At 48.5% G+C, this 13705-nt stretch overlaps 1 protein-coding gene across 9 annotated transcripts in view; it reads left to right on the top strand.

The window, feature by feature from the left end:
- Window positions 1-13705, top strand: part of LOC133487754 (apoptosis-stimulating of p53 protein 1-like) — an 84488-nt gene that overhangs the window by 52549 nt on the left and 18234 nt on the right. For 8 of the 9 annotated variants that reach the window (XR_009791439.1, XM_061794831.1, XM_061794830.1 and 5 more), the window contains 7 exons: window positions 5076-5132; window positions 6900-7020; window positions 7164-7243; window positions 7318-7485; window positions 7562-7702; window positions 7781-7976; window positions 8336-8464. Coding sequence is in view for 8 of the 9 variants with exons in the window: in XM_061794831.1 (XP_061650815.1) it covers window positions 5076-5132; window positions 6900-7020; window positions 7164-7243; window positions 7318-7485; window positions 7562-7702; window positions 7781-7976; window positions 8336-8464 (892 nt within the window). In the remaining variant the exon portion in view is untranslated. The remainder of the gene's footprint in view (window positions 1-5075; window positions 5133-6899; window positions 7021-7163; window positions 7244-7317; window positions 7486-7561; window positions 7703-7780; window positions 7977-8335; window positions 8465-13705) is intronic. The other variant, XM_061794829.1, reaches the window with a different exon arrangement.

The following is a 13705-nucleotide window of genomic DNA, read 5'->3' as shown; positions in this document are numbered from 1 at the left end:
GACGTGACAACAAAGACTAAAATATCTTTAACACATCCATCCATCCATTATCTGAGCCGCTTATCCTCACAAGGGTCACGGGAGCGCTGGAGCCTATCCCACCTATCATCGGGCAGGAGGCGGGGTACACCCTGAACTGGTTGCCAGCCAATCGCAGGGCACATATAAACAAACAACCATTCGCACTCACATTCACACCTGCGGGCAATCTAGTCTTCAATCAACCCACCATACATGTTTTTGGGATGTGGAAGGAAACCGGAGTGCCCAGAGAAAACCCACGCAGGCATGGGGAGAACATGCAAACTCCACACAGGCGGGGCCGGGGATCGAACCCCGGTCCTCAGAACCGTGAGGCAGACGCTCCAACCAGCTGTCCACCGTTCCACCCTTTTAACACATTGGATTTATTTTTTTAAACAAAAATCATCTAAAAATAGTCATCAGCAGAAAATAACTGTCATCAGCTTAATTGGTATAGTCTAAAAAGCGTGCTGGAGGCTATCCCAGCTATCTTAGGGAGAGAGGCAGGGTACACCCTGAAGTGATCACCAGCCAATCACAGGGCACATACAAACAAACAACCATTCACACTTAGTCACCTATGGGCAATTTAGAGTTCAATTAACCTACCATACATTTTTGGGGATATGGGAGTAAACCGGAGTACCCGGAGAAAACCCACAAAGGCACGGGGAGAACATACAAACTCCAAACAGGTGAGGCTTGATTTGAACCCTGTCCTCAGAACTGTGAGGCAGATGTGCTAACCAGTCGTCCACCGTGCCGCTAAATATTACCTAAAGAAGAAAACTGAAAAAAAATCCAATTTAGCAATTTGTTATGTGTAAATGTCTCCCATGTTGAAACATTAAAGTCCAATTTTCAAAAAGATATTGATATTTTAAAATGTTAGGCATTCATAGGAAAGGCGAGCCTCATTGATAGAGCAAATGGAGGTGCCCAACTGAAAGACAAAAGTGAATAACAGTAAAGACATAAACAGCCTCATAAAAATCGTGTGCGTTGCACAATTTACATGTTGCCCTTCAAACTGCAGATACAAGTGCGTAAATGATCCTAACTACTACACTGTAACAAACAACCTATAGCATCCATCCATCCATTTTCTACCGCTTATCCGAGGTCGGGTCGCGGGGGCAGTAGCTTAAGCAGGGATGCCCAGACTTCCCTCTTCCCAGCCACTTCATCCATCTCTTCCGGGGGGATCCCTAGGCGTTCCCAGGCCAGCGTGTCCTGGGTCGTCCACGGGGTCTCCTCCCGTAGATCGACCAGTAAATCGAGAGCTTTGCCTTTTCGCTTAGCTCCTTCTTTACCACAACGGATCGATACAAAGTCCGCATCACTGCAGACGCTGCACCGATTCGCCTGTCGATCTCCCGTTCCGTTCTTCCCTCACTCGTGAACAAGACCCCAAGATACTTGAAGTCCTCCACTTGGGGCAGGATCTTATCCCCGACCTGGAGAAGGGCACGCCACCCTTTTCCGACTGAGGACCATGGTCTCAGATTTGGAGGTGCTGATTCTATTCCCAGCCGCTTCACAGTCGGCTGCGAACTGCTCCAGTGAGAGTTGGTGGTCACGGCTTGATGAAGCCTACAGAACCACATTATCTGCAAAAAGCAGAGATGCAAAACTGAGGCCACCAAACCGGACCCCCTCTACGCCTCGGGTGCGCCTACAAATTCTGTCCATAAAAGTTATGAACAGAATCGGTGACAAAGGGCAGCCTTCCAACCCTCACCGGAAACGAGTCCGACTTACTGCCAGATATGCGGACCAAACTCTGACTCCGGTCGTACAGGGACCGAACAGCCCGTATCAGGCGGTTCGTTACCCCATACTCCCAAAGCACCCCCCTCAGGACCCCCCGAGGGACACGGTCGAACGCCTTCTCCCAAGTCCACAAAACACATGTAGACTGGTTGGGCGAACTCCCATGCACCCTCGAGGACCCTGCCAAGGGTGTAGAGCTGGTCCACTGTTCCACGGCCAGGACGAAAACCACACTGCTCCTCCTGAATCTGAGATTCAACTTCCCGACGGATCCTCCTCTCCAGCACCCCTGAATAGACCTTACCAGGGAGGCTGAGGAGTGTGATCCCCCTGTAGTTGGAACACACCCTCCGGTCCCCCTTCTTAAAAAGGGGGACCACCACCCCAGTCTGCCAATCCAGAGGCACTGTCCCCGATGTCCACGCGATGTTGCAGAGGCGTGTCAACCAGGACAGCCCTACAACATCCAGAGCCTTGAGGAACTCCGGGCGAATCTCATCCACCCCCGGGGGCCTTGCCACCGAGGAGCTTTTTAACCACCTCAGTGACCTCAACCCCAGAGATAGGAGACCCCGCCTCAGAGAACCCAGACTCTTCTCCCTCATGGGAAGGCGTGTCGGTGGAATTGAGGAGGTCTTCAAACTATTCTCCCCACCGGCTCACAACGTCCCGAGTCGAGGTCATCACCGCCCCATCCCCACTATACACAGTGTTGATGGTGCACTGCACCCCTCCTAAGACGCCGGATGGTGGACCAGAATTTCCTCGAAGCCGTCCGGAAGTCTTTCTCCACTGCCTCACCAAACTCCTCCCATGCCCGAATTTTTGCTTCAGCAACCACCAAAGCTGCATTCCGCTTGGCCAGCCGGTACCATCAGCTGCCTCAGGAGTCCCACATGCCAAAAAGGCCCGATAGGACTCCTTCTTCAGCTTGACGGCATTCCTCACCGTTGGTGTCCACCAACGGGTTCGGGGATTGCCGCCACGACAGGCACCAACCACCTTACGGCCACAGCTCCGGTCGGCCGCCTCAGCAATGGAGGTGCGGAACATTGTCCACTCGGACTCGATGTCCCCCGCCTCCCCCGGAACATGAGCAAAGTTCTGTTGGAGGTGGGAGTTGAAACTCCTTCTGACAGGGGATTCCGCCAGACGTTCCCAGCAGACCCTCACAATACGTTTGGGCCTGCCACGTCGGACCGGCATCTTCCCCCACCATCTGAGCCAACTCACCACCAGGTGATGATCAGTTGACAGCTCTGCCAGTCGATCATCGAACTGCGACCTAGGGTGTCCTGGTGCCAAGTGCACGTGTGGACACCCTTATGCTTGAACATTGTGTTCATTATGGACAATCCGTGATGAGCACAGAAGTCCAATAACAGAACACCGCTCGGGTTCTGATCGGGGGGGCCGTTCCTCCCAATCACGCCCTTCAAGGTCTCAGTGTCATTGCCCACGTGAGCATTGAGCATTACACCTCTCGTCCACCGGGGTGTACTCCAACGTACAGGCGCCGAGCCGGGGAGCAATAAGTATACCCACACCTGCTCGGCGCCGCTCACCATGGGCAACTCCAGAGTGGAAGAGAGTCCAACCCCTCTCAAGAGGACTGGTACCAGAACCCAAGCTGTGTGTGGAGGCGAGTCCGACTATATCTAGTCGGAACTTCTCGACCTCACACACCAGCTCGGGCTCCTTCACCACCAGAGAGGTGACATTCCACGTCCCTAGAGCCAGCTTCTGTAGCCGGGGATCGGATCTCCAAGGTCCCCGCCTTCGGCCACCGCCCAGCTCGCACTGCACCCGACCCCTATGGCCCCTCCCACAGGTGGTGAGCCCATGGGAAGGGGGACCCACGTTACCCTTTCGGGCTGTGCCCGGCCGGGCCCCATGGGTGCAGGCTCGGCCACCAGGCGGTCGCCTTCGAGCCCCACTTCCGGGCCTGGCTCCAGAGGGGGGCCCCGGTGACCCGCGTCCGGGCAAGGGAAACCTGAATCAATTTATTGTACTCGTCATAGGGGTTTTTGGAGCCGTGCTTTGTCTGGTCCCTCATCTCGGACCTGTTTGTCATGGGTGACACTGCCAGGGGCATAAAGGCCCAGACAACTTAGCTCCTAGGATCATTGGGACACACAAACCCCTCCACCACGATAAGGTGACGGAATATAGTCATCAAAACAAAAAAACATGACTTGGGTTTCAGCTCGGCGGAACGGTGTACGACTGGTTAGCACATCTGCCTCACAGTTCTGAGGACTGGGTTCAAATCCCGGCCTCGCCTTTGTGGAGTTTGCATGTTCTCCCTGTGCCTGCGTGGGTTTTCTCCAGGCACTCCGGTTTCCTCCCATTTCCCAAAAACATGCATGGTAGGTTAATTGAAGACTGTAAATTGCCCGTAGGTGTTAATGTGAGTGCGAATATTTGTTTTTTTATATATACCCTAAGATTGGCTGGCGACCGGTTCGGGGTGTACCCCGCCTCTCTCCCGAAGATAGCTGGGATAGGCTCCAGCACGCCCGCGACTCTTGTGAGGATATGCGGTACAGAAAATGGATGGATGGCTTTCAGCTACAGACGACACAACAGATGACATTCGACAAACGACATTTGACAATGAACCAACAAGAACTGAAAGAAACCAGATAACTAGATACAAACTAATTGACGAGACAACAAGGAACAAGACACGAGTGGCTGGAGGGAGCTGATTGGTTGACGCTGACTGGTCGACATAAGGGAGAGGGTTGACGAGAAGATTTGGACATAATAACCAAATCAGCACACACGACATGAACATGGGACACAGGAAAACATGAAACAAAACTAAATGTAATCTATACTAAAACACAGACCATGACACAGGGGTCATACTGAGTATGCATTTTAAACTGAAATATAATCTCCACACGGTGGAAGACTTGTTAGGGCGTCTGCCTCACAGTTCTGAGGACCGGGGTTCCATCCCCGGCCCCGCCTGTGTGGAGTTTGGATGTTCTCCCCGTGCCTGCGTGGGTTTTCTCCAGGCACTCCGGTTTCCTACCACATCCCAAAAACATGCATGGTCGGTTAATTGAAGACTCTAAGTTGCCCGTAGGTGTGAATGGTTGTTTGTTTAAATGTGCCCTGCGATTGGCTGGCAATCAGTTCAGTGTGTACCCCGTCTCCTGCCCGATGATAGCTGGAATAGGCTCCAGCACTCCCGCGACCCTTGTGAGAATAAGCGGCTCAGATAATGGATGGATGGATGGATGGATATAATCTCCTCTGTGTTTTAGGAGCAAAGGCTGAGGTATCTTCACCAAGGAGGCAGATCCAATCAAGGACAGACACAGGTGGGAACCATATGGCAATTTTGCATGCAAATTGTAAACAAAAATACGTAAGTGTTGTCGAGTATAACACATAGGGCACTATATTCGTAGATTTAGCAACATGCACCAGAGCACAAATGGTGCACATCTTGATTTTTGTGCCAGCGCAAGGGTTGCTGATATATTAGGCAGACCAGTCAACGCCAAGCTAGGGGGTGTTGGCCCAGCAAGGGTGTGTCCTTTGGCATTCGCCTGGCGCATGTGACAATTTGGTGACTGATAGTGATGGCGAGATGTAACTTCATGAAGCATCGTAACACTTCAGCCATTGGTTCGAGTAATGGTCCATTTCTTGATGCTTCATTGCACACAAAACTACCTGCTGGCCATGTGCATAATCACAGGCAGCTGTATCTTTACCACATACAATTTGCACTGCGCTGCATTTTTGCGTCTTTTTGGCTCTTGTGAATGACTATGTATTCCAAAACAATGTTTGACGAAGTAATTTACCAACATAAAGTGTAAAATATATTATTTTTGAACGTATTCTGTGTGCTTAAAATGTTCCCCATCACTGGTATGGCAGGTTGTATAATATTTTTCTGTCACTTTGGGAAAATGGCATGGGCTTAAGAGTGCAGAGGATTTTGAAAGTGCTTATTTAGAAACAACAGTTTAGCATCATTTTTGCTTTTTGTTTTTAGTTATTCATTCGAGAGGAAAATTATATAAACTGGCGTACAGGAATTCTTCCTTTCAGTAAGTTTTTATTGTACCTTACTTTCTTGGAAGACAAAAATAGCTTCCCTTTGCATAAAAGAAGAAATGGTGGAAAATTCTGTTTTTAAGAAACAAATGTAAGTGATCATCCTCAATTACAGTTTCTTATGCAGCGCAGTGCTGGTTGTGGTTCGAACACAGGCGACCGCCATCCCCCAGTGTGGGAGTCGAGTGCACCAAGGGCTGGGCTATCCGACCAGGGCGCTGGGTTAGCGGGCAAGAATTCCAAGAATTCCGAGGAGTGACGTACTAACCAAGCTATATCCAAACTATGCTCTGAACACTCTCCAAACTCTAGTAGCCTATAGAAACTACACAATCTTTATCCAAACTCTGAGCTGACCGCAACTATAATAATAAAAAAACATACACACATTTTGAATGGGGCATGCATCAGCGGTTTATGTTGCTGTCAAATCTCGTGGCAAACTGAAACGCTTTCCGAATCGATCACGTGGTTCAGCCAGGCAGGGAGGCTTCAGACGTCACCACTTCCGGCCCCTCCCCTACATGAAGCAAGCCTCGATACACGCTTTGCGGACACGCCCCCTCCATTACTCGACATACACCTCGAAGACTCGGCACAACCCGTAACATCACGAGTGACTGAAGGCTCTATTTTCAGTGGTGCATCTTGAATTTCATGCAAGCCTAATAATATTTGCTGTGTGTTGGCAGACCCGTCTGTGCTAAGCTGGGTGGTGTTGGCGTAGCGAGGGTGTGCCCTTGAAGGTGCGCTTGGTGGTGGTGAGAGTTTGGTGCACAGAAAGTCCATCTAAACTTAGGCCAGCTCATACCACGTCTAAGTTGTGGCACATAATAATTATTGCCCCAAAGACAAAAGGAAAAAAAAACCTGCTCATCAGTGATCGTTTTGCAGCAAACAATGTTATGTTATTTTCGAAAAATTGCAAGTCAGCAGAGAGCGGTATACACAAACAACCCAAAATGTTTAATACACTCTTATATTTACAGTAGGTCCTATTTTTTCTTTTCCTTGTTCAGTCTGAATTTGAGAAGTTGCAGCGGCTGAAGGAACGAGTGGAGACTCAGGAGGCAAAGCTGAAGAAGATTCGAGCCATGAGAGGACAGGTGGACTACAGTAAACTGATCAATGGGAACCTCTGTACGCCTGAACATACAATAATTTATACTCTACCAGAGTTGATCCAATACTATTGGATGACTATGTATTTTTTTTTAAATTTCACATCCTATTATCATGCACATAATAACCAACCATCAATTGATCATGTTTTCTGTGTCCAGCTGCAGAGATTGACCATGTTAGCAGCCTGTTTCAGGAGAAGCAGGCTGAGCTGCAGTCTGCTGTGACCCGAGTCGACCAGGTATCTCAGAGGGATTGATAACTCAAGTTCATGTCAACCTAGGAATTATTTTATATCTATTTTTACTTCACCAGCTGACCCAACAGCTGGAGGATCTAAGGAAAGGACGCCTTCAGCTACATTCTGTTGCATCACAGCAGGGGGCACCCAACAGACCCCAGGGTGCACCCACTGGAATGAAAGCATCTCCACTCTCTGGTCCTGCTGCCTTAGAACTCAGGAAACTCTACCAAGAGCTGCAGGTAATAAAACATTGTCCCTTTCAAAATGTAAAGTTCCTGAAAACATTGTAGAACATTTCTAATGCCATTGAGTCAGGCTCGCAACCATCACAACCTGGAACAGAGTAGCAAGTTAGCACACAACAAGGAGCTGCTGAACAAGAGGAATGCTCAGGTGACAGTGATGGATCAACGCATTGGAGACCTTAGGGAGCGACTGCACAAGAAGAGAGCAGAAGTACACTTACGCCTGATAGTTTTCCTTTTTCGAAGACTGTTTGTTCACCTGCTTCATTTTCTACTTTCCATCTTGTAGTTGAGCCGCATGAATGGAGGAGGCCCGCCTTCTCCTCAGAGCTCTACTCGTCCAAATGGTGGCGTCTCAGGCCGAGTGGCAGCCGTCTGCCCCTACATCCAAGCTCCAGCTGAAGGGGGACAGGAAGCAGGGTACAACATGTCACCTGACACATCCCCCAAACCCTCACAAATCAGTCACATCCGCTCCTTATCAGGTTGGTGTAAATTATTGTTGGTTTTCTTACAGCATGGCACAAGATTTCTTCCTGTGATATCTGGCAATTCTCTAACTGGCTGCTTTTCTGTCTCCTTTTTCTGTCTGTTGCCTTCTTCCTGCCCCTTTTGTCTGTTGTTGTTTTCATCTTCAATCTTGGCATTACCGCGCACATGGTTACTGTTCACTGTATCACTCATTGTTATTGTGTGTCACTGTTGCTGTAATGTGATGTCATTTCAACCTCATCATATTGCCCGGAACTGTTGCTGCTGGTCCCATTGCCATTACTTGTGATGACGGTTGTCCTGTTGATTGTGTTTTGTGGTTGTTATTGTGGTCGTGGGTGTGGTCATACAGACGAGGACAAGAGTGGCATCAGGAAGCCTCCCAGCCAATGGAAAGTGTCAGATTTAGACATCATCCTTTCAGAGCCAAATGACTTATGTGAGGGCCCTCAGTCTCGTCAGGGGGAAAAGAGTAACAACAGTGAGTCTTTAAGGAAAAATCTCGCTCTGTTTCTAGCTCACAGCTTCTCACTTCTCCATTTTGATCATGGCCTGTTGATGACAAATTCCAAAATAAGTGTATAGACCCTTTCCAAAAAAATGTTGTATCATGGAGAAGTTTATTTATTTCCATAATTCCATTCAAAAAGTTAAACTTTCATACATTATAGATTTATTTACATTAAGTATTTATTTGTTTATTTTTACATAATTTGGGCTTCCAGAGCATAAAACCCACAAAACCAGGAATTTAAAAAAATTAGAATACTGTGAAGAAATAACCATTTACTTCTGTGATGGCATGGGCATCAAACCAGGTTTTGGTGCTTCTGGTGGTATGGGCATGGGCCAGATCCTGCTGGAAGATGAAATCTGCATCTCCATACAGATGCTCAGCAGAAGGAATCATGAAGCCCTCTAAAACATTCTAGTAGACTGTTGCAGTGACCATGGATTTAAGAAAGCAGAGTTTACCAACACCTGCACTGGACATTGCACCCCAAATCATAACTGACTGTGGATATTTCACACTGGAGCTCAAGCAGTTTGGGTCCTGTTCTTCACCCGTCTTCTTCCAAACCCTTGGACCTTGATTCACGACTGAAAGGCACACTTTACTTTCATCGGAAAAGAAGACCTCGGACCACTGGCCAACAGTCCAGTCCTTCTTCTCCTTGGCCCAGTTGAGACGCTTCCTACGTTGGCTCAGGCTCAGAAGTGCCTTGACTCGAGTAACCCGACAGTTGTAGCCCATCTCCCTGATGCGTCTGAATGTGGTGGTTTTTGAAGCTGTGACTCCCGCCTCATTCCACTCTTTCTGGATCTCTGCTAGATTCGTGAATCTTCTCTGTTTGATAATCCGAAGCCCATGGTAATCTCTTTTTCTGGTGAATCTTTTGTCCTTCCACTAGACTTTCCATTAACATGCTTGGACACAGAACTCCGTGAACAGCCAGCCTACTTAGCTATGAAGTTTTGTGGCTTACCCATCCTATGTAGGGTATTATTGATGGTCTTCTGGCCAGTTGTCAAGTCTGCAGTCTTCCCTGTATTGAACCCAACTGAGACAATTGAACCAAACTGGAGCAATTTACTAACACCTGGGGAAACCTGTGCAGGTGCGAGTGTGACACTAAGTTTAAAACATTTATAGCCTGCAAAAGTGGAGACAGGCTTCAGCAAAGAGACATGGAATGTGGGATGAATTTTCAGAGACTGTGGAAGCTTCAATTGGATGGAAGTCGGATTGATGATCTTGGTAATGGGGAAGGGACTAATGAAACGCGGAGTGAGTTTCCGGGTCAACGCCACTCGGACGTCTTTCCACACTGCCTGGATTCTCCGGAGATTATCCTTGATGGCGGGGACTGCCACTGCCTGTTCTTTGAATAATGGGGGTTGGTAACCATAGCAAGCCATGAATGGGGACATACCAGTAGCGGAACTGGTGAGGGAGTAGTGGGCGTACTAAATCCATGGGGGGAATGAGCTCCAGGAGGAGGGGTTGCATGCGGCAACACAACAGAGGGCAGATTCAAGGGATTGGTTTGCCCGCTCCGTCTGGCCGTTGGTCTGCAGATGATATCCTGACAACAAGCTGGCTGCTGCGCCCACCGCTTTACAGAATTCCTTCATACCAGGAATGAGAACTGAGGACCTCTGTCAGAGACAATATCGATGGGAATACCGTGGAGTCTAAAGACATGCTGGACAAGGAGGTTAGCAGTATTGAAAGCGGATAGTAGTTTGGGAGGGGTACGTAATAGACGGATTTGGAAAAGCAATCGACAATAGTGAGAATGATAGTTACCTTCAGAAGGAGGTAGCAGCCCAGCTGGGGGCAGGTGTGAAGACTTCCCTCGGGTGTATAATCGGAGCAGGCTTGGACGAACTCCCGGGTGTCTTGAACAAGGCTGGGCCACCAGAAATGCTGCTGGATGAACTGAATGGTGCGGGTGATGGCAGGATGACAGGTGAGTTTGGAGTTGTGAGCCCACTGAAGAACGTCAGAGCGTGCAGAATCGCGTACGAACAGGCGGTGTGGAGGCCCGGTCTTGGGATCCGGGTGAGTCTTTTGGGTCACCTGAACCACCTGTTCTATCTGCCAAGTGGCTGCTCCAACAAAGCACGAGGAGGGGAGGATGGGTTCCGGTTCGTCAGGGCTGGAGGGGGGTAAGTAAAGTCAAGACAGGGCATCTGGTTTGCTGTTTTTGGAGCCAGGGTGGAAGGAGAGACTGAAATTAAACCTGCTCAAGAAGAGTGCCCAGCGAGCTTGTCGAGGGTTAAGGCGTTTGGCGGAACGGAGGTAAGAGAGATTCTTGTGGTCTGTCCAAATGATTAATGGTAGTTCAGTCCCCTCCAACCAGTGCTTCCACTCTTCCAAGGCCTATACAATGGCCAGTAGCTCTCGGTTGCCGACATCGTAGTTCCTCTCGGCAGGGGACAGACGACGGGAAAAAAAGGCACAGGTGTGAAGTTTCTGGATCGTGGGGTCCCGCTGCGAGAGGACAGCCCCTGCCCCCGTGTCCGAGGTGTTAACCTCAACCACGAACTGGAGGGAGGGGTTGGGGTGGCGAAGAATGGGCGCACTGGTGAACAGGGTCTTGAGTTGACTAAATGCTTGGAATGCTGCCGGGGTCCACTGAAAGGGGGAGCTGGTGGATGTGAGGCTAGTGAGGGGAATTGCGACCTTGCTGTAATTACGGATGAATCGACGGTAGAAATTGGCGAATCCAAGGAAACGTTGCAGTTCTTTGCGGGTGGTGGGAGTGGGCCAGTTAACAACAGCTTGGATCTTGGTAGGGTCGGGTTGTAGTTGTCCTTTAGAGATAACGTAGCCCAGGAAGTGCACGGAGGAGAAGTGGAATTCAAAATGTTCGGGTTTAACATCCAGATGGTTTTCAAGGAGGTGTTGGAGAACTTGGCGTACATGACGGTGATGTTAATGTAAATGAGAATGTCATCCAAATAGACAAAAACAAACCGGTTCAGCATATCACGGAGGACGGCGTAATGAAGGTCTGGAAGACAGCAGGGGCATTAGTCAATTCAAACGGCATGACCTGATATTCGAAGTGTCCGAGAGGGGTGTTGAAAGCGGTTTTCAATTCATCCCCCTCTTGGATACGGATGAGGTGGTAGGCGTTCCGTTGATCCAACTTGGTGAATATCCGGGCGTCACAGAGGGGTTCAAACGAGGGGTCGATGAGGGGAAGCGGCGATTTATTTTTGATGGTGATGTCATTGAGACCACGATCGTCGATACGTGGGCGAAGCCTGGTGTCTTTCTTTTCAACAAAAAAGAAGCCGGCCCCTACTGGAGAAGAGGAAGATCGTAGTCCGGAAGCCAGAGAGCCCTCCATTGCCTTTTTCTCAGGTCGGGAAAGGTTGTAGAGACGGCTGGAAGGAAGAGGGGTACCCAGCAGCAGCTGGAGCTGGTGAATTATTGCTTCATGAATGAAGTTGTCATCGGCACCGGAATCTATAAGGGCAGTAATGTGTTCTGAGCAGAAACTATAATGCAAGCGGTAACGGTCATGCGAGAGGGAGAGCATGAGGGAATGGAGGTTTGGCTCACCACGACGCTCTCGACGCCTGGTCTTTTGATCAGAGGGGGCATGAGAAAATAAAATGACCGGAATGACCACAGTAGATACACAGCCGCTGGATGACTTGACGCTGACGCTCCTGTGGGTCCAGACGCGTTTTACCCCTTTGCAGCGCCTCTGTGGTAGCTACGGGGACTGACGGAAGTACGGGAAACTGTGCGGGAGGCGGGTGAGAAGCCGACGGCGTAGTGCTCTGAGTGGGAGGATTCTTACATACGCGGACCCTTATTGAGGAAAGGTTATGGAGGTGGTCCTGGATGTGTTGGCAGGCGGCGGCGTGGACAGGCGGCAGGCAATGGACAGAACAGGCGGCTGGCTTAGTGGCAGGAATGACGTGGGTCAGGAACATGGGGGAGCACTGGGAACAAGGAGACACAAGAGTTAACAAGGGAAGCGAGGAACAGTATAGCTTACTTGACATAAGGTGGGCCGTGGTACCGCTAGGAGAGGCATCAATACTTAGGCGAGGGTTTCCGGGAACAGGCAGGCTTATATACACCGGTGGTGATGAGGCTGATTGAAGACAGGTGCTGAAAACAGAGAGAGGGGTGGGGGTAGAGGACACAAAGCGCCCTACCGGCTCCAATAATGGAACTGCAGGGCAGTATATGACATGTTCAGTAATAAGGAAGCAAATGATTATGAGCCATAACATTATGACCTTATAATGTAAATATAGCCACCAGGTGGTTGACATTAGAAGGCTTAGTACCACCGACACACACACACACCTACACACAGAGAACTACATGCACGCACACAGATACAACACACACACACACATAGTGGTTCTCAAACTTTTTACACTAAGTGCAACATAAAAAATACTTAGCTCTTTAGTATGTACCACTGTAATGACCAATATTTTAAATACAGCAATGCAGAAGGCCCAAGTATTCATCAAAAAATGAGGCAGAAGTTTAATTCCTAAACAGTATACCTGTATTTATTTTTGTAACTCACTGTAACACTATGCACAGTTGGAACATTAACACAGTGCTTAAATATAGGAAAATAAAACATTTACAAGTAAAAAAAATGTATTATATTAAAATGCATTATGTTGTAAAGTTAAGTACAACAGAACTGTGCTTGAAAAGTAAAAAAAATGTACTCTACTGAGGTAAAACAGGTTGTTTGCATATGCAGTACACAGGCTTGTTTTATTGTATTTCATGTTTTAAATGTATGTTGTCTTTTCATTTAATTCAGTGATTTTATTCTTCTTCCTACGTTCCCCTAGAGAGAACCCACATACCACCAGTGGTACTAGTACCACACTTTGAGGATCACTGATCTATTTATAATCAAGTTTCTCCATGTTAAAAACTATTTAAACTGTAAGCATGGGACTGGTTGTGTTAAAGTTAAGAACAGAATAATAGGAGTACACAGGATATCAGCAGAGAGCGGCAGTCTTGGACGAGGACTTTTTATGAATCCCACTGTAATCTTAAATGCCAACGCAAATGGCACAGAGCTATTTATGGTCCTGTCTTGCTTCAAATAGAAACTATGGTCTTGTAAATCACATCAACACGATACTGGCACACACAATGAATCAGAGGAGGGTCCAATAATTTGTAAGCTTCTACATGGATAGCGTGCAACAA

This window comes from Phyllopteryx taeniolatus, chromosome 13 (assembly GCF_024500385.1).
Source record: "Phyllopteryx taeniolatus isolate TA_2022b chromosome 13, UOR_Ptae_1.2, whole genome shotgun sequence".
Taxonomy (NCBI): Eukaryota; Metazoa; Chordata; class Actinopteri; order Syngnathiformes; family Syngnathidae; genus Phyllopteryx; species Phyllopteryx taeniolatus.
This window is presented reverse-complemented; position numbering and strand designations above follow the sequence as displayed.